The 20361-nt window shown below is 39.6% G+C and overlaps 1 protein-coding gene across 1 annotated transcript in view; it reads left to right on the top strand.

The window, feature by feature from the left end:
• Positions 1 to 20361, top strand: part of dennd3a (DENN/MADD domain containing 3a) — a 33992-nt gene that overhangs the window by 4342 nt on the left and 9289 nt on the right. The window contains exons 2-23 of the mRNA XM_085346178.1: positions 6912 to 7010; positions 7520 to 7675; positions 9293 to 9428; positions 9926 to 10041; positions 10135 to 10265; positions 10374 to 10485; positions 10588 to 10707; positions 10793 to 10891; positions 10976 to 11095; positions 11564 to 11679; positions 12656 to 12811; positions 12937 to 13033; positions 13127 to 13230; positions 14676 to 14875; positions 14954 to 15113; positions 15317 to 15473; positions 15986 to 16208; positions 17879 to 17958; positions 18341 to 18520; positions 18639 to 18809; positions 19831 to 19960; positions 20125 to 20232. Of these exons, the coding sequence (XP_085202304.1) occupies positions 6930 to 7010; positions 7520 to 7675; positions 9293 to 9428; positions 9926 to 10041; positions 10135 to 10265; positions 10374 to 10485; positions 10588 to 10707; positions 10793 to 10891; positions 10976 to 11095; positions 11564 to 11679; positions 12656 to 12811; positions 12937 to 13033; positions 13127 to 13230; positions 14676 to 14875; positions 14954 to 15113; positions 15317 to 15473; positions 15986 to 16208; positions 17879 to 17958; positions 18341 to 18520; positions 18639 to 18809; positions 19831 to 19960; positions 20125 to 20232 (2953 nt within the window). The 5' untranslated portion in view covers positions 6912 to 6929. The remainder of the gene's footprint in view (positions 1 to 6911; positions 7011 to 7519; positions 7676 to 9292; positions 9429 to 9925; positions 10042 to 10134; positions 10266 to 10373; positions 10486 to 10587; positions 10708 to 10792; positions 10892 to 10975; positions 11096 to 11563; positions 11680 to 12655; positions 12812 to 12936; positions 13034 to 13126; positions 13231 to 14675; positions 14876 to 14953; positions 15114 to 15316; positions 15474 to 15985; positions 16209 to 17878; positions 17959 to 18340; positions 18521 to 18638; positions 18810 to 19830; positions 19961 to 20124; positions 20233 to 20361) is intronic.

Below are 20361 nucleotides of genomic sequence, written 5' to 3'. Positions count from 1 at the left end.
TTCCAACAACTTTGTGTAGTGTAACAGTATTACTGTCAACAAAACAGCCCCACCGCATGATACTACTACCACCATGCTAGACAGCTGGTACGGTGTTCTTAGGTTTTAAAGCCTCACTTTTACGCCTCAGATCAAACCTCTTATCACTGAATCCAAATCAATCTTTGTCTCATCTGACTATTAAACTTTTCTCCAGAAAGCATTTGGTGGTGTTCCAGGCAGTTTCCAGGTCATGGCAGGCTTGAGCCTAGGTGGTTTTTGGGTTGGTCATGAACATTCTAACCAGTTTGGGTCTTCTTCTGGAGTTTGGCAAAGTGTTCACACATCCAAATAACTTACATACAGCTGTTTGGACTGATGACATTGAAATCTGCAGGGTTTTTTTTAGAAATGGCTCCAAGACACCTTCCCAGCTTGTGTAAACTTACAATTCTCCTTCTCAGATCATCACTGAGTTTCTTGGACTTTCCCATTGTTCTGAGTATTGGTCAGTCCAATGAGTGCTGTCAAACAAATCCCTTTAGTAGTTGCTGAATTGGAGAAAATCCAAAATTAATTAAAACATGTGCACCTAGGGGGGCGTGGTTATGGCGCTGAACTAGGCACACGTATTTTTGTGAGCTCCTGGCGATATTTTAGTAAGTTCCTGAAAACTGTCCTTTAACTGCGTGAACAGTGATAACTATTGCTTGTAACGAGTTATTATCGTTATCCGCGACATTATGCCGGCTAAGAAAGCACAAAATAAATCTAAGGCACACTTTTCTCTGAGTGAGGAAGACGTCGTCTCTGATGCTAGCAGTCAAGCTAACTCTGCAGGTGATGCTAGCCCTGGGAGTCTCCTGGACGTGAGTACTGGAATGGCCCATAACATGGATGTTATTCAAATACTCGACGGAATCAGAAATGACTTTTCCACAAAACTTGATGTGGTCCTGTCAGCGATCCAAGATGTTAAAAGAGACGTGCAGGACTTTTCGGTGCGCATGGATGGGGCAGAGATGCGCATTAGCAGCGTGGAGGACGCCATTAACTCAGAGAAAGGCAAGATAGATGCGCTAGTTAAACAAGTGGCTCTCCTCACGAACAAACTCGAGGACCTCGAAAATCGCTCTCGTCGTTCCAACCTACGACTAGTTAATGTGCCGGAGAAAATAGAAGGACATGACGCGGTGGCTTTCCTAGAGAAGTGGCTCCCCGAAGCGCTGGGACCAGCAACATTCCCGAGACAACCTCTCATCGAAAGAGCTCACCGGTTGCCCGGCCGGACGCAACCCAACCGACCACCCTCACCGAGAGTCCTCATCGTGAAGTTTTTAAACTTCCAAGACAAGGTTCGGGTGATGCGGGCGGCTATGGCCAAAGGGAAAGTTATCTGCGGGGGTCAAGAGGTCATGTTCTTCCCGGATCTTTCTACAGATCTCCACCGACGGAGGAGGGGCTTCGACCGGGTGAAACAGCAGCTCAGGGCGATGAACGTACGTTACGGATTAATTTACCCGGCGAAGCTACGAGTGTCATCTGGTGGACATACGCATGTCTTTGAGACCCCAGCAGATGCGGAAAAGTTCATCCGAGGTTTGCAGAATACAGAGGACTAGCAGAATATCTGATGGGGACTGCCGAATCCTTCACTATCTGCCCATAACAACTGTAGTTTGAAATTGTTGGATTTAATGGTCAATATCGCTCATCCTTACTGTTGAATTTTTTGGGGAGAGTATTTTTCTTTTTTGTATTTACTTTGGTTTACCGTTCCTTCGTTCTCCTCAGTTGTATTGGGCATTTTATTTATCCCTTATAGATAACTAGCCACGCCCACTTGTTGATTGGGCTTTCATTTGTGTCTTGGAGTACTGGTTGTTCGACATACAGTCGGCTCTCCGGGATGAGAGTTATGCTACAAGAAAGTTTGTAATGATCATTGTATACATACTTGTTCATGTAGGATATACATTTTCGTCAGGAGACGCAATTGTCCAGGTGGTTTGGTTTTGTTTGACCATGTCAGCTCGGTTTGGTCTAGCTGCTCCCTTGTTTACATTGGATCAGCGTGTGCACTTAACTGCACCCCAAGGTCAGGGGGAGGGCGGGGTAGGGCGAGGGGCTGTCCGGTTCAGGTTGACAGCTAAGGGGGTTCATTTATGGCAGATTTTGTGTTATTTCTTTGTGTTTTTGTATCTTTCACAACGTGTTGCTTTTTACTGGTTTACTCCCACCACAACAGTTAGAGATACTGAAAGGTTTACCAACAACCAAATGAAGATACTATGTTGCACAATCTGTTGTATTAATAAGAATAGATGACTTCATATAAGACTTTTAAATTTACTTCTTGGAATGTGAGAGGAATGGTAAAAGTGGTTAAACTAAAACAGGTTATTACCAGGCTTAAACAACTTGAGTCATCAATAGCGTTTATCCAAGAGACCCATTTACTCAGAGAGGATCTGGTGAAAGTACGTAGGAGATGGCCAGGCAAAGTGCTAGCATCCTGTTGCCCTTCGCACGCGAGGGGGGTTATGGTGTTAATTCATAATTCAGTGCCTTTCCAAGTAAATAACACTGTTTATGATAAAGCTGGCAGATTTTTGGTGGTTCAAGGAACTCTCTTGAAAGAGAATTTCAATTTAGTTAATGTTTATGGCCCTAATGATGATAACCCTTCATTTTTTGAGAATTTATTTCTATTGATAGCTACCCTTCCTGGTAGGATAATATTGGCAGGTGACTTAAATTGTACTCTGGACCCGAAGCTTGACCGCTCATCAGGGATAGACACTTCACACTCTCAAACAAGAAAAAAAATACAACAATATTTGAAAGATCTGAACCTCTGTGATCCATGGAGAATTCAAAACCCCAATAAAAGGGAATTCTCATGCTATTCAGCAGTATTTAAATCCCACTCCTGAATAGATTATTTTTTAATTTCCTCATCTTTGCTACCCAATATAACTAAGTGTATATATGACAGCATTGTGTTGTCAGATCATGCCCCAACCTCACTATTTTATGAGGTAGAACAAGTGAATAGCCGCTCAAACAAGTGGCGCTTGCACCCTAAATGGATACATGATTCTGACTTTATGAAATTTGTAGGAGAACACATTGATCTCTACTTCTCAATTAATACAATTCAAACAACTGCAGCCGTTAGGCGGGAAGCTTTTAAGGCATATATTAGAGGACAAATGATAAGTTTCACCAGTTCTAAATTTAACAAATTCAAACAGACAATGAACGAATTAGACAATAAAATTAGAGAATTAGAGAGAGAAGTTAACATAGATGATTCAACACAGAAAAAACAGGAGTTATTGACTCTTAAAGCTAAATACGAGGAGCTGTCTATGCTTAAAGCTGAAGATGGTTTAATAAGATTGAAACAGACGTTTTATGATCAGGGTGAAAAGCCGGGTAGACTACTAGCTTGGCAGATAAAGAAACTTGAATCTGACAGAGCCATTAATATAATTAGGAACGATCAAGGGGAATTATCTACAGATCCCACAGAAATTAATAACACCTTTGTCTCGTATTATAAAACCCTATATAAATCTGACAGCCCACTGGACCTGGTAAGCCAAAATGCTTTCTTGGATAGATTGATCTTTCCCTGTATTTCTGAGGATGTGAAAAATGAATTGGAGAGAGAAATAAATTTCAATGACGTTTCTGATGCAATTACGAACATGAGAGGTGGTAAGGCTTCGGGTCCTGATGGGCTTCCGATAGATATTTACAAGCTATTTAAAGCAAAATTAATTCCCCCATTATTAGATGTTTATTTGGAATCCTATGAAACAGGTCGCCTCCCTGCTACATTTCGTAGTGCCCTGATCACTCTCATTCTAAAACCGAGCAAAGCGCCAGCCGAAAGTGGTTCTTACAGACCCATATCGCTGTTAAATTCTGACTCCAAAATCATAGCTAAGGCTTTGGCTATGAGGCTGGAGAGGGCTCTTCCAGCCATTATACACGGAGATCAAAATGGTTTCGTTCAAAATCGCCAGGGGTTCCACAATGTGAGGAGAGTTCTCAATATAATCCACGAATGTGAAGAGTTACCTGATACTGCAATACTATCACTCGACGCGGAGAAGGCGTTCGATCGAGTTGAATGGCCCTATCTAATTGAGGTGCTTAAGCGTTTTGGATTTGGTGATCACTTCCGCCGATGGATTGAAATTTTACTTGCTGATTCGGTTGCAATGGTATCTACCAATAATCTCATCTCTAGTCCTTTTGAGCTATCTCGAGGCACCAGGCAAGGGTCTCCGATTTCACCTCTGCTTTTTGTACTAGCCATGGAACCTTTAGCGATAGCAATTAGATCACATCCCTCGATCCATGGTATTAAAATCGGGGAAATGCTACACAAAATTGCAATGTACGCTGACGATACTGTTGTGTTTCTATCACACCTTGCAGAATCAATACCATCTCTCCTGAAGCTATTCGATCAATTTAGCAGTTTCTCTGGGTTCAAAGTGAACGAAGAAAAATCATCCATTATGTTTTTAAATATGAACGAGAGGTTGAAACCAGTTGTATCCCACCCATTTGTGAATGCCGCAGAGGGATTTAAATATGTAGGCATCAGAGTAACCCCAACGATAAGCAATCTTAGTTCAGCCAATTATGAGCCCCTGGTGGTAGGGTTGTCGGATGAGATCACTAGATTAATATCGTTGCCTCTTTCTTTACTGGGAAGAATAAACATAGTAAAGATGACTATATTACCTAAATTCCTATATATCTTTCAGTCAATTCCGCTGGCCCCTCCTCCTTCTTTTTTTTCCAAGACCAGAAAGCTTCTTTCTAATTTTATCTGGAACAATAGGAAGCCAAGACTCAGACTCTCCCTCTTGTATTTACCATATGATAGGGGAGGACTACAGTTTCCAAATTTAAAATGGTACTATTGGGCTGCTCAGCTGAGGACCACTATGTTTTGGTTTTCAAACGATATTTCCCTTCCCTGGTTAGCAACTGAAAGAATGTCCTCAAAGGGTCTGTCGTTAAATAGCTATTTATACTCAGCACCCTTTAAAACTTTAAAGAAAATTACTACTAATCCCTTTGTAAAAAACACTGTTGTTGTTTGGCATGAAGTACAAAAAATGTTGAATGACTCTTCTGGGTTGTCCTGTTTCTCCCCAATTTGGGGTAATGAACTCTTTGCCCCGGCTAAGAATGACATGGGCTTTAAAGCTTGGCTGAACAAGGGCATTGCGAAACTACAGGACGTATATGAGGAATATTCTCTAATGTCATTCAGTGAATTAAGGGCAAAGTTTGATTTACCGCAGAAACACTTTTTTAAGTATCTGCAACTTAGAAGTTTTATTCTGGCACACTTAAACAATTCAGTGCACCAACCCCCACTCTCCATCCTAGAAACTCATGTTACAAAAAACTGTTTTGGTAAAAGACTGGTGTCCCAGTTTTATAGCCTGTTAGTTGAACACCATAAGGATAACTCTGATAGTAAAAGACGGGAGTGGATTAGTGACTTACAAGAAGATATTTCATATACTGAATGGGGTAAAATATGTTCAAAAACACACACTCAGACCATTAACACTCGTTTGAGAATGATACAATTTAATTGGATAATGCGAACATACATATCCCCTGTACAATTAAATAAATTTGATCCTAATATAATTGATCTATGCTATAAGTGTAATAGGCATCAGGGTACACTATATCACTGCCTGTGGAAATGTGAAGAGATCCAAAAATTTTGGAGCTCTGTGTTAAAATATATCTCTCAGATCACAACTTCTCCTGTACCGCTTTGCCCTAAGTTATGCATTTTAGGCTTGTATCCAGATGACTGTACTCTGTCTTGTGAGGAAAGAATAATGGTCGATCTTTGTTTGCTACAGGCCAAACGCTGTATCGCCTTATGCTGGAAGAATGTTGGTTGCCCCTCTTTTAACCACTGGTTAAATAACTTAACATCGAGTTTAGCTCTTGAGAAACTGACCTATATTGTTAGAAAGAAGGCTTCTGAATTTTACAACATCTGGAAGATATTTTTGGATCTACTGAGGAGTGGGGATGTGGGGGGGGGGTGAGTGAATAAGACAACTAGATAATGAATAATGTCTGACTTGCTGTTGGGAATATACTATGTAACCTATATTATGATTTATTTATTTATTTTTATTTATTTATTTATTTTTTTTAATTGTATTTATTTGTATGGTTTAATTTAATTTTTTTAACTATGCATTTATTTGGAACCCTTTAGGATTAACACTTCAATTATCGTTATTACTATTATTATTATTATTATTATTATTATTATTATTATTATTATTATTAGTGTTGTTATTATTATTATTATTATTTTAATGACTGCCATACGTTCATTTTATGTTGGTGTTGATACTGTTGAAAAAACAAATAAACATACGTTTAAAAAAAAAAACATGTGCACCTAACTCCTTTTTTTTTTTTTTTTTTTTTAAGCCATGAAAGATGTACACTGTACAATCATTCCAACCTGAAAAAAAGGTTCAAAGAAAGCCCAAAATTACCTTTACATACACTCATCATGGGCATGAATGCAAACTTCTAAACAACTGCACCTGCTAGTTCTCTGTCACTACAGTAAGGGTTACTGATGCATTTACCCTCAATAAAATCATGTTTAGTTGTGTGACATCATAACACGGTAACTCATCTGCAGATTCAGTCCAGAAACAGTCATACCCACTGCGAGTGGAATACCTAAATAAGCATTGTTTTAAAATATATGTTTCACTGACTTGACACGTTGCCTGATGTGTTAATACTACTACAAAAATTGCAGGGAAAGCTATCTCAGTATAAATTTTAGTTGTAGAAAAAAGCTCTTATCTCATCTAAATACACACTGTGTGTCTTTTTGGCAGTTTGAGTGCTTGGATGTGATGGCGGAGCTCCCATCTGGACTGCTTGAGGCATGTGTAGTGGTTGGAGCCCACAGTGATAAGCTTCGAGATATACACCAGGTATGTATGCAGACAGATAGTCTGTCAATCAAAGTCAGTCAAAAGACGGATAAAAAGTGTGACCATGCTGTTGAAGCAAAAACAGGCACACAAAGAATAAAAACAAAAAATCGGACATATTTCTGGGCTATCTGAATCCTTCCTGCAAACAAAAGCTCTTTTCGATACTTGTGGATTGTAACTCTAGAAGGAGCAGATTTTTGCTTTTATGTAGGTCAGCCTTTAAATCACAATAGCTGTGAACACTTATGTCCACAACATGAAGAGCATGATTCATTTCAAGTAGAATTGGGTGCGTTATGAACTGTTTGGCTAATCAAAAGTCTGATGTATAGAAATAATATCATGTATGCCATAATGCTTCTTAATCAGTCATACTTATTAATTTCAAAGAGTTTACAACCGTAGGTTATAGTACGTGTAAGGGCAAAATAAATCCTCTGTATTGTTTTATATGTATGGTCTCTAAAACATGACTGAAAATATAAACATGACAAACTTCATTGCAGCTCCAACAACAGGGTAAGTTAAATGGACTCCCACTGTTGGAAGCTGAGGTACTGCAGGTCCATGCCCCGCCTTTTGTTTCCAAAGAGACCAATTCAAGCCAGGTGATTGCTCCAGCTTTCAGCCGTGTCCAGAGGAGGAGGAGCTTCATTAAGAAAGTATGCATCATTATTATTATTATTATTATTATTATTATTATTATTATATTACACAGGATCACAGAAAAACAAATTGTCTGCTGCTTGCGGTATTTCATGTGTCTTAAACTAAAGACACTTATACTACTTATACTAAAGCATACTACTGTGCTGAGTCCAAATCTGTAGTTGGATTTAGCCTAGGATGTCAGGTTCTGAAGTTATACACAATATCATTAGCTATTCATACAGACACAAGAAACTGATTTTATATTTGTTATACAGTCACTGTACATAACTACATTTTTCTTCAAAACTGTGAGAGATTACAAAAACTTGTTCACATTAACAAACGTGTAAATAATAAGTTCACTTGAGTCTTTATGCAATGCACATGCACTGTTCAAAAGTGCTTTAGGCACTTGCTTTTGCGGTTGTGAGAGTCTCCACTTGACCACTGCAGAAACCAGCAGTAATTGCCCATCATGTTGGGGTTGAAGCTGCCTTGATATCTTGTCTCCATGGTGTCAATATCCTTGTTGGATTGTTCTCCATGTTCATCACTTACATCACCCATATTTGGACTGAAAAAATCCAGATGAGAATGCAAAAAATGCATTTTGAGTGACATTTGGCAGTCGAGTTGCTGATACGCTGCTAACATGTTGCTTACAAGTTCAACATAGTTTTCAACCCGATGGTTGCCAAGAAAGTTTTACACAACTAGCAGAAATGCATCCCAAGCAGAAAGTTCAAGCATGTTCAGTTTGGAGCTGAACGCATCATTTTGCAGATGTCAAAAATTCCAACAGCTCAGGAATTTTTTCCAAACCTATCCTTCAGATACTGGAGGCCATTTCCATTACCATCAATTGGCATGTCAAAGTATTAGGCCCAGTTTAATGTGAAGTGGTGGAAGTTTCACTTTTAGTGGATCAACCAGTGATGCATGTAGCACATTGTATTGGCAAACAGTGTGCTCTTCCATTGACTCATGTGTCTCTTTCATTCCCACAGCATGAGCATTAGGAACAGAAAGCTTTTCGTTACTCTGATTGCATGGGGGGTATTTAGCACAAATATAGCAAAGATTGTCTGGATGGTTAACGCAGCTCCACCTACTCATCTTTAGGATAAAACACACTAATAGACTTGCTAGATAAGAAAACAGTTCTGTAAACTATAAGCTTGCTCTTGGCCAATCTTGCATTATATAGAGGCTTAGCAACTGCTGACCCTGCAGGAACACGCTGCTGCATAATGTGTTACAAACGCGTGCTTATTTACCATGTAGTGGCCAAACTGTACTTGACCTTTAACTTAAGATTTAGACGTCCTAGGTGAATTTTGACTTCAGATTTGGAATCAGCACACTGCATTTCATGTAAATACCATGTTTTATTCCCAGTAGCAAAATCTTTCTTGTCCTGTGTTATTATTAGTATTATAGAGTAAACGAAAAAACAGACTATCTGCAGAACAGTGGCTCAATTCCTTCACAGCAAGAAGTCCTGGGTTCAGCCCTGGGCAGGGCCCTTCTTTGCAATGCTTGAATGTTCTTCCAGGTTAATGCTGCATGTCTGGGCCCAGGGCACTCTTGCAAAAGAGTTTCTTGCTCATGCATTTTCCTTTTTGCAGAAGAGGAGAGATCGTGCTGCAGAGACTCTGTCTAATGGAGAAGCAGCCAATCGCGCTGAAGTGTCATCAGCAACAGAAGACATCAGTGTTCCAAAAGATTTGGATCTTATTGCTTTACCAGAGCTATGCTTCCCAGGTATTCTGTGTAAATTTCCATTGTGACAAACCAAACATTACTGAGGATTAAGCTGAATAGCACTGCTGCACACACTCATAATAAATACAGAATTACATAATAATCCAGTCTGTTGCTTGAGTAATCTATTCTTAGGCAATGACTGTATCTAGACTGATATGGTTTTACTAATGCCAGGTATTCTTCTTTCTTTCTCTAGTTAAGTCTTACTTAACTAGAGACCATCATGCTTAGATGCATTTTTCCAGTCTAAGATCAAGAATCTGAAAATTTATTATCATGCGTTGCACAGTCGAGCATTAGAAGTCCCATTTTCCTGCTCTTTAATCTAGGTTTAGAGGCATTATGAAATTGCATTTGCATATAGCCACTTCCACTGGCAGCCAGGACGTTTCCACTCTTATTGCTTTGTCTCTTGGAGACATGGATTAAATTAACGAGCATCTGTGCATTTTGTTGTATGGCATAATCTTAAAATATCTTTTTTTTTCATCTAGGTGGTCTTGAGCTAGCCAGTGAGCAGAAACAAGACAGTTATCACTTCCTGGTTTTTACTGACATGTTTGGGAACCGAACCCATGGAGTCGTTGTGCAGTACTACAGAGCTGTGCTGGTACAAATGCATACTCTCAATTTAATAGAAGGACATGCTAGGACTAATCAGTGCAGACAATCAGTATTACTCATTGGCTTCCTTTTGTGTCAGTCCTGTCAGGAAGGCGTCTTCCAGAACGGTCACAGGGGAAGCTCAACTAAAGCACGTTTCTACGCACCCTTTGCTGTGTGTATCATCTCCAAGTTCCCCTACTACAATGCCCTGAAAGACTGCCTGTCATGGTAACTTCTTTTGAACATACAGTTGATAAATAACCTTGACCTTGGTTGTGTTTTACTTTGTGCATTTAAATTAATCTTTCATTTGGCCTCCTGCCTGCACATGCTCAGTCTCCTGGTCCAGCTGCATACTGCAAGACAAGCCGATTTTGAGGAGACAGTGAAGGAGTTTTCAGCCAAGCTGTCCCTCGTGCCGTTACCCCCTCCTGGACAGCTGCATGTGGTCAGGAAAAACTTTTCGTTCTCCATCAGATAACTCCACCTTATTGTCTTTGTGTCAGACAGCTCTGATAGATCCTTATAGTAAAATTCTTCTCTTTGTTAGTCTTTCAGTCTTCGTCCTCTTCAAATATATCTTCCATCAAGAGAGGATCAGGACAGTCCTGTTGTTGACATCGACCTGCATCTGCCTTTCCTCTGTTTTACTCACACCGTATTGCTCCAGGTACTGCATATGGCAGCGTGGTATTGCATTTAGCCTTTAAATATAGCAGAAAATATGAGATCCTAAGTATTTTTTCACTCTTCAGGTGTTGTCCTACCTTCTCCAAGAGCAGCGACTGGTCTTGTTCTCCTGTGACTGGGCCAGACTCACTCTTGTTGCAGAGTGTCTGCTGTTGTACCTCCAGGTTAGTGTAAAGAACATCGTGTTAAAGTGCCCATATTGACTTATTTTTCATTCCTAAATATTTTAGCCGTGTTTTCTCTTTCAGCCTCTGTCCTGGCAGCAGCCTTATGTTCCCGTCTTGGCGAGAGGAATGTTGGACTTCATAATGGCTCCCACTGCCTTTCTCATGGGCTGTCACATCAGTCATTTTGAAGAGGTTGCTGCAGTAAGTACAATGCTGTCGTTATCAGCGTTTAAACATTAGGCTTTTTGTGTCTACGTGTGCTTTTTTTTTTTTTAAACCATAATGAGGGAGTACACTCTTGGTTTCCTTCCTTGCTGACAACAGATAGATCGTGGAAACCTTTCTTATCTAAGGAAGTGGTGTTTTAAATATTTGGGGATTTTAGCTTAAGCTTATAATAACCTTTACAGTAATTACTAGATGTGCATTGAAGAAAATAAATAATAAATTACAATTTTCTTTGTAAATTGTCTCAGTTGAGCTCACATACAGCATCCAACAATAGCTGTTTGTTCTCATCTGTATTCGTCTTTATTCAAGCTGAGTCCACATATTCTACAGAGGCAGTCTGTTTGTCAGACTGAGATCTTCTGTTAGGCTGGATTGTACTCTACTGTACCTATTGTACCTACAATATATGCGTCTTTTTGTGCTCATTTGTGGGAATAGGAGACAGAAGACCTCATTCTGGTGAACATCGATGATGGCAGCATTCAGACATCGTGGTGCGAAACAGTCGACCTGCCTGCTATCCCTCTGGTTGCAGCTGAGAGCTTTACATCAAGGTAACAAACATGTGCCTCAAAAGTAGACTGCTTAATAGATACTGTGACAATAAAAGGAACTATTATGCTTTTACTTATTTTGTGTACTCTTATAGTGTTGGTGCTCTTATTAGATTTCAGTAAGTTAGATCCGCAAATGTCAACACAATCCCTGTGAGCCAAGATTTTGTTTCTGACAGTTGTGTCAAGCTGACATCAGGTTGGCACTGAACAGGAAGCGTTGGCCAGGGGGCAGCCAATCAGAAGAAAGTAGAGAAAGAGGCCTTTAAGGAACGGCAGTTGAAACCATTTATTTCAGGCAGATGGACAGTATAAGATGAAAAAGGGCCTGTTGAGAATGTTAAGCTGCTCTAAAATAAGAATATGGAGTTGGAAATGGAGTGACCAGATCCCAACAAACTAAATATGCAGAAATTTGTGTGGGACAAAGTGGAACACATCAATAATGCTAAGAGGTATATTTAACTTAAAATACAATACAATAAATTCTACATGTTGGTGGCTTGTCATTTAGTAAGAACAGGATAAATATATTTTATTTCAAAGTCTCTTGCTAAGTAGATACAAGCTTTTTATCCTAATGAGTATGCATTAGGCTTGTTAACATTTTTCTGATTATAACAAAAAGCCTTCCCTTTACAAAAGTGCTTGTTCTGCAGAATCAGTCAAAATGTGGGACAGACACGAAATAACAATTCTGTGCAGTCCAACATAAACAGCAACATCTGGTCACCCTAGCTAAAAATGAGCATAACACGTCTGTTTATAGAGAGAAGCATATATGTTCAAACTGAGGTTTGGCATGCAACTCTTTCAGCTCGAATCACACCAGCTTTTGAACTAAATGTTACAACTGCTGCCCTAAAAACTGCCTAAATCAAATTACAAAGGCAGTGAATTTTTAAATGAAGTCCTTTTTTTTTTTTTTTTTTTAAATACATATTTGGGATGTGTGTATGTCTGTGTCTGTTTGCAGGGCAGAGAGTCTGCAGCTTCATTTTGACCTGGAGCTGTGCCATCTTGCAGCTGGAACCGATGCTAATGCTCTGCGATCTCAACGCAGAGACTGGCAGAGACGGCTCAACACACAGATACAAAATATCGCCCTAGAATTGGTGGTCAACATCTTCAGGTACAGCTTTGCAAATGTCATAGAAATAAATGATTACTATTACAAACTGAGTATATTTAAAATCATTTTATCACTCTCCCTCTCTTTCTTTGCTTCAATTCCATGTATATGGATGGTTTTGTCAGTGGGGTGCAGGACTTCCTAAGCCATGAACACAGGGTTTTTAACAGCGAGGAATTTCTGAGAACGAGGGAGCCAGCAGACCAGTTGTTTTACAAGAAGGTACACTCCCACCTCTACAAACTAAAAAAGCGCCCACTGGTAAACACAAAAACGCTAACTGCTCTTACGCGGTTCTCTTTGTTGCTATCTCAGGTATTAGAAACTCACATCTTCCACTCATTCCTGCGTGACCGGCTAAACAGGAAATGGGACACCTTCAGCCGGATGGAGCAGAACACACGTAATCTCATGCACAAGTATGATAAGAGCATGATGTCATCACTGGTTTCAGTGTGAATGTTAATCAGTTCCAACATTACACATTTCGTCAAACAATCTCAGGTGGTAGCTCTCAAACAGGTACAGCAGGTGTCCACTGTCTTAGTGTAATTTACTTGTGAGTCATTACTCAGCATTTTCCTGTCTGTACTCCTTGCAACATACAGAGGCTGAAACTGAATCCAAGATTATCTCAGAGCTGCTCTACCTGTTAAACGAGCAGCAGCTGTTTTGGCAGTACATTATTAATATCATTAATTGTGGTTTTGGGGGGGAGTGACTCTGGGTGAGTTTGTAAAATGTAGATTTTTGCATTTTTTAACTGCTAAAGTGACCCACATGCTGTAAAATTTTGTGCAGATACCAGTGTATGAATAGCCTGTGTATGTAGTGCTTTTTAGTAATTTATTTAGCTTTTTGTGCCAGAGGGGGGAAAATAAATCACTATAAGTAAAGACTGTTTTAAAGTATTTCAGCACTTCACCACTCTCTTTGAATGAGGATCAGTCAAATCATACAAATTTTTGAAACTGGTCAAAAGGACCACAAAATTGATATAAAACAATAGTGAATGTCATCTTACATGGTAATACTGATCATTTATTTCAGTAAATTACATTTCACTGACTTCTTGTCTTGGTCAGACAATGTAAGTCTTATATAAATCTGCTTGGGGTTTTGACTATAAGGTGTGCATTTGGGGTTATAATATATAATAAATTAAAAAAGAGATTAAATGGTTCTTACTTGCTGCCCTAAAAATATAATCATTTAACAAAACAAGCGCACAAAGGTTAGGAACGAGAAGTTAGAGCTAAGGTGCTCATGACTCATGAAACTCATAATGAATAACCAGATTGAATGACTTTTGTTGCGGTCATGCATTTGTTCCAGTGCTGGTTGCAATTGACATTAAATCAGGATTTTCATTAGAATACTTTGCTTTGGAGATGTTTTTACTGTCATCGCATAACATGTCAGCTAGTTTGCTGACTTTGCCTCTGGGGATAACAAGCTTCCAGTGCAGGCAACAGATTTGTTGGCCAAAAATTCCTCTTCTGTCCTTGGTCATAATTTGCAAATTCATATAAATAGAAAATAAAACACCATAAAAGACAAATACATAGAATATGATTGACAGCTATGTCAGAATAGATTTTTAGCAAATGCAGTCCTTTTTTGCTGTTTTGCACATAGTATGCAACTAAAGCCAGCTGAAGCATGATTGGTCAGTAAAACTCAGACTTTTTTTGCATTCAGGTATTTGTTTATAGAGATTTTACAGTCATAAATGACATGTTAAAAATGCACGTTATCCTCTGTAAATAAATAGATTTGTCTGATTCAATTACTTTCACCTGCTTGCTGTCATCACCAACCATAAAGAAAACACAATCTGTGCCTCAATCATTTTTCTATTCAGGAATCGTGGAATGACGGAGTCTCCCCGGCGTCCTCCCATGTCTGAGCTATCCAGGTCTGGCTACAGAACATACGGCAGCCCTGACAACAAGCTGAGCAAAAGGCTGGGAGCCAGCCTGCCAAATCTGGTGCAGTCTGTCAGTGAAACTTTACCCGTCATCAGTCCCAGAACAGTCTGCAGGAAGATGACACCTGATATTGGTCAGTCCCAGTTAAGGAAAAGTGAAAGTGATTTAGCCAAGTAGCAATCAGTTTCTAATTTTGTTTGTCTCCCTTCAGGTTTAAAGTCCCCCAAGAAAGCAGTGAAAGTTTTCCGTCTTCCAGAATTCCCTCCTCCGCTGGCCTACCACTATGTCCAAAACTATTATTCTGACATGATTGCTTCACTGGGGAAAGCTATTAATGCTACACCACCAGAAGAGTCTGCTCTACTGGCCAGGTACGAGAACGAAGAAACCTGAAATCTCATATAAAGTAGAAATTTATAAAAATGTACAAGGAAATAGGTTCACGTTTCTTCAATAAATTGTATTAATTTTTGGATGGATGGATGGATGGATGTCTCTATTTAAGTCATTTTAACAATATCTGAACCTTATATAGTGTCAGATCCCTAACCATCTCATCTATTTCTCTGTTCAGGTACCATTATCTGCGTGGTTTGGTCAACACTGTGTCCAACAGGCGTCTTGATGCATTAGAGGACTTTCAGAGTCTGTACAAGACAGACTCTGATATTTTTCCCTCTCAGATGGTTAAGTCTTTAGTGGACTCCCTGCCAGAGTCTGAACGTTTACAGGTCAGTTCAGGTTGTCATGACTGTGTGTTTTACTCTCCCTGCAGATATAAACCCTGTTGCCTAGAACCATCTTAGTTAATTACATCTTTAGCCACTTAAACACAATATACTTGTGTTTCAGTCATCAGTCCCAGAACAGTCTGCAGGAAGATGACACCTGATATTGGTCAGTCCCAGTTAAGGAAAAGTGAAAGTGATTTACTTAAACACAATATACTTGTGTTTAAGTAACCATAGTTTTCTTCTTTCTTTACAAACTACCCTCAGTAAGATTGTGAGGTGTTAACAGCATCAAATATCATGTCAGCAACTCAGTTTCTCATCACAGGATAAGTAGGTGATTGCAGATTATTTTAACAATAATGACTTTCGGTGCAAAAAAGGGCAAGTCCACTGCTTCCGCCTCACCTTCTAGTCTAAATGAAGTCCATCTTAGTTGTTTGTGTGTAATCTTACTGACAGTTAAATAAACAAACAAAGGCCTCTGCCATAATGTTGAAATCTCCCGACAGGCGGATAGAAAGGCAGAACTCAAACGGCTTATCAGTCGGGTCAAAAGGGACCAGGAGCGGGAATGTGCGGGCCGTGGAAACGGGCACGAGGAAGGCGCCATAAAGAGATTCCAGCTGCCGACAAAATACATGCAGCTTGAGGAGTTTGTGAAATGTGTCCAGGAGTCTGGCATTGTTAAAGACCAAGGAACTATTCAGAGACTCTTTGATGCTCTAACTGTAGGTAGGTACTTATTTATTTGACCAATTACCCTAAAAGCTGTGAGAAGTCTCAGGTTTTTTATTTGAATTACACATAATTTTCGGGGGGGCGGAGCCTGCTTTGTACTCTCTCACTAAAGCATGTCAGAATTGGTAAATCACACATGCACACACTCACAGGATATTTCCTGTGTCCTTGTCCTTCTTCCTCTCTTTTTCCAAGCAAATATTTATTCTTCGGGTTAAACATTACCTCACTCTTTCTTGAAGGATTTGCTGTGCAGCTTTCAAGGCATAACCAGAGCTTCACTGGGCAGTCGTTGCCCTATGACCTCTTTTTATTTGCTGTTTACTTTTTGCACATACTCGAGGTGTTCTCAGTCGGAACAGAGGTGACTTTTTCAGTAAAAGAAGCATCAGTTCACAAGGTGCAAGTAGTTCCACAGTCCCTGATCTGACAACTTTCATGTTGGCTAAGATTTTTCTTGTGTTGGTTTTAGATATTAAAGCTTTGGCGTGTGTAGTAAAGATTTTCAGTTCCAGTAGTAATAATAATTTGGGAAAGAGTGTCACTAAAACATATGTGATTGGAAAAGAAGGAAGGAAGCTTACAGTGAGAACTTATCTTTGCCTGCACACTGGGATTTTGGAAAATGCCTTCTTTCTTTCTTTCTTTCTTTTTTTTTTCTGTCATAACATCCTGTTGGAGGTTGTGACAGGCTAATGTCAGGTTTTCCTTTCTACTTTCACTGCGGAGGATAAGATTCAGAGTCACATCAACAGGATTTGGATCTCCTTTTGCATTGTAAATGTATTATAATTACTGTTTCCTATTATAAGTTCCTGTTGTATAGTCACTTAAAAAAGTGGTGTTTATATAAAAATGACTACAACATAACACATGGTTATGTAGTAATTTTAGAACATGTTACGAAAGCGTTGATGTTAAATGAAAAAGGCAGTCAGGCGGTGACTGTGTGTGATTCAGTGGGTGAGAACATAGTTTCGTATCTCTCTGGGTGGTTGGTTGGGTGTGGGGGTGCACAGAGGTGATGCACTGTATGTGGCCATTGTTGGAGAACAGTAGGGATTGCAACTTGCAGTCGCTCACTCTGCAGGCATGCTTGGAAAGAGAAACAGAGCTGACTCAGAGAGTAAGCAGATGCCTGTTTATAATAATAATAATAATAATAATAATAATAATAATAATAATGGATTGGATTTATATAGCGCTTTTCAAGGCACCCAAAGCGCTTTATAATACCACTATTCATTCACACACTGGTGGAGGCAGCTACAGTTGTAGCCACAGCTGCCCTGGGGCAGACTGACAGAAGCGAGGCTGCCATATCGCGCCATCGGCCCCTCTGGCCAACACCAGTAGGCGGTAGGGTAAAGTGTCTTGCCCAAGGACACAACGACCAGGACAGAGAGCCCAGGGATCGAACCGGCGACCTTCCGGTTACAGATGCGATTCCCAACCCCCTGAGCCACGTTCGCCCCGACAGTTATGACAGTTTGTGACACAATTCTGGGTTTATGACAACTTAAAGACTTATTATTTTTATTAAATGATGTTTAAAATGAGGTTTTAAACTGTTTCAGACCAAGTAGGTCTGATACTTATATATCAGACCTACTATCCACAAACTCTCTTCAGTTGTTTTGAAAGTGTGTGTTTGTTTGATGCAGGTCATCAGAAGCAGGTCAGTCCAGATTTGTTCAAGGTTTTTTACACCATCTGGAAGGAGACTGAGGCTGAGGCACAAGAGGTCTGTACTGTACTTTACACTACTTTAAACAAATTACGATGGGAGAATTAACAGTGATTTGCGGTTCTGTGTAGATTATAATTTAAATTATAAACCTACTATTAAGTTTTGTTTCTGCAAATGGGGGAAAAAGTGCCATTCTTTAAGTTAAAATTTCAGTTTATTTCCTTGAAATTCAAATAATTACAATTATTTTTAATTATTTTCTCAGATCTATGAGGTGGTAACTCAAAATTCTGAGATTAAAAACCTGAAATTTTGGACTTATGGATGACAAAAGATTCTTTCGTTTTTTCAGTGGCAGAAACCAGTTTCAATAGTTTACACTGTAGTTGAACAAATTGGCACTTTATGCAGGTTTTTGTGTTCGTTTGATCTGAAGGTTTGTCTGCCAACATCTGTTTTGGAGCACATTGAGGCCAACGAGTGCGTCTTCAAGGTGTCGTCTTCAGTAAAGACGAGCCGCGGAGTGGGGAAAATCGCCATGACTCAGCGACGGCTCTTCCTGCTCACGGATGGACGGCCAGGATACGTGGAGGTGGCACAGTACCGAGATTTAGATGTGAGATTAAAAGAAGAGAAATCCCGAGATACAAATACAGCTGTGCCCAGTAAGATAAGACTTGAAACGGCAATCTATAGTAGATGTTGTCTTTGTGTACTTTTGTTTTTTGTTTTAGGAAGTAAAGGTCTCCTCAGCTCCCTTCATGCTCCTGCGAATCCCAGGCCTGAAGCTTCGTGTCCGGGGAAGGAAGGAAACTTTTGAAGCTAATTTGAAAACGGAAACTGAGCTTTGGAACCTGATGGTCAAGGAGATGTGGGCCGGGCGCTTCACAGCTGACCAGCACAAGGTAAATCTGTGATGAAGAGGCTGTGTGGGTGTTGCTGTGAGGGAGCATAGAGGAAAATGATAAGCTTCATCAGGAAAATTTATTGAGTTACCTTGCTCGTTTATTATTCATACCTCGTGTTTATTCAGGCATCAGTTTGAGTGTGTGTCAGTTTCTGTGAGGGAGTGGTTGAAATTCCCTCAGTTATACATGAACACAAATAGGCACACTTGAACAAACACAGGGGGTTTCCTTTGTGAAACCAAAAGATGTAACTGTAAAATATCTGTCTGTCACATTTACCCCCCTCACTGTTGTTCTCTTCTCTTTATTTAAAATATTATCATTTCTCACTTCCTTTGATTGTCAGTTTCTATAGTCAGGCAGCCTGTGATGACTGTCCAACTTGTCTGACAGGATAAACATCTACAGCACTGCTTAGTCACATGTAAATCTTGTTTGATCGTTGATTATTTCAGTTGTAATTGCCTATATTTACAGCTTGTCCTGTTTGTATATCATGTCAATATAAGTATTTTTGGGTGTGATAAGTTTATTGAGACCATAAATCTTTAGTAAACTAAGATATAGTCATTCTGAAAAAGAGTGACCATATATCTTTAATTTGACTTGATTTGATTGGTCAATGCATTATGAAGACTGAAATATATGTATGACCTCTGAGATGGATTGCCATTGCTGTATACGCCTTTTAAGTCTGAGAGTATGACTCATGATGACTATTTATCCTGGTATATTTTTTTTCTCCTTTGTGACATCAGCATTTTTTTTTTTTTCATTCATTTTTATTATAAAAAAAATCACTTAACCGCTGTTGTATGTATGTCTGGTCTGGTGATGGCATCTGGCTTATTGAGGTTGACCTTGAACATCAGTCAAAAGTACATTAGTGAGTGTTTACACCAGCTGAAATTGTATTCTACAAACTTTGTAAAAGTATAAGGATCGTAGCCATAAGCATTGCCTTCTAATGCTTTTTTTTTTTTTTAAACAAAAAATTCTGTCTCTCTCTTTCTCTCAGGACCCCCAGTACATGCAGCAAGCTCTGACCAATGCCTTATTAATGGACGCAGTAGTGGGAAGTCTTCAGAGCAGCAAGGCTATCTATGCTGCTTCTAAGCTGGCTTACTTTGACCGCATCAAGATGGAAGGTAGAGAAAGATGTGCTTTGTTATGGTTATGGACATATTTGCGTAATAAAACTGTGCCCGTTTGGAAACTTTATGACTCATCGAGACTACAGTAATCTTTCACTTTGAGTTTGTGCTTTCATCACCTGGTTAAGGTTAGTTGCTTCTCTTTGCTTTGTCTCCAGTCCCAATGATGGTTCCCAAGACAACTGCAGAGATACTAAAGCACAAAATTAACCCTTCGCTGGAACTTGCTTCACCTCAGGCTGTGGATGTTCTTCTCTACACATCAGGTACACACACACACACACACACACACACACACACACACACACACACACACACACACACACACACAGCTTTTAAATGTGTCCCGTAAACGAGCAGTTTCTCCATCATTTCTCATCAACACTGTTACAACA

This window comes from Diplotaxodon limnothrissa, linkage group LG22 (assembly GCF_057381915.1).
Source record: "Diplotaxodon limnothrissa isolate DT_005_m linkage group LG22, D_limnothrissa_male_GT1.1, whole genome shotgun sequence".
Taxonomy (NCBI): Eukaryota; Metazoa; Chordata; class Actinopteri; order Cichliformes; family Cichlidae; genus Diplotaxodon; species Diplotaxodon limnothrissa.
This window is presented reverse-complemented; position numbering and strand designations above follow the sequence as displayed.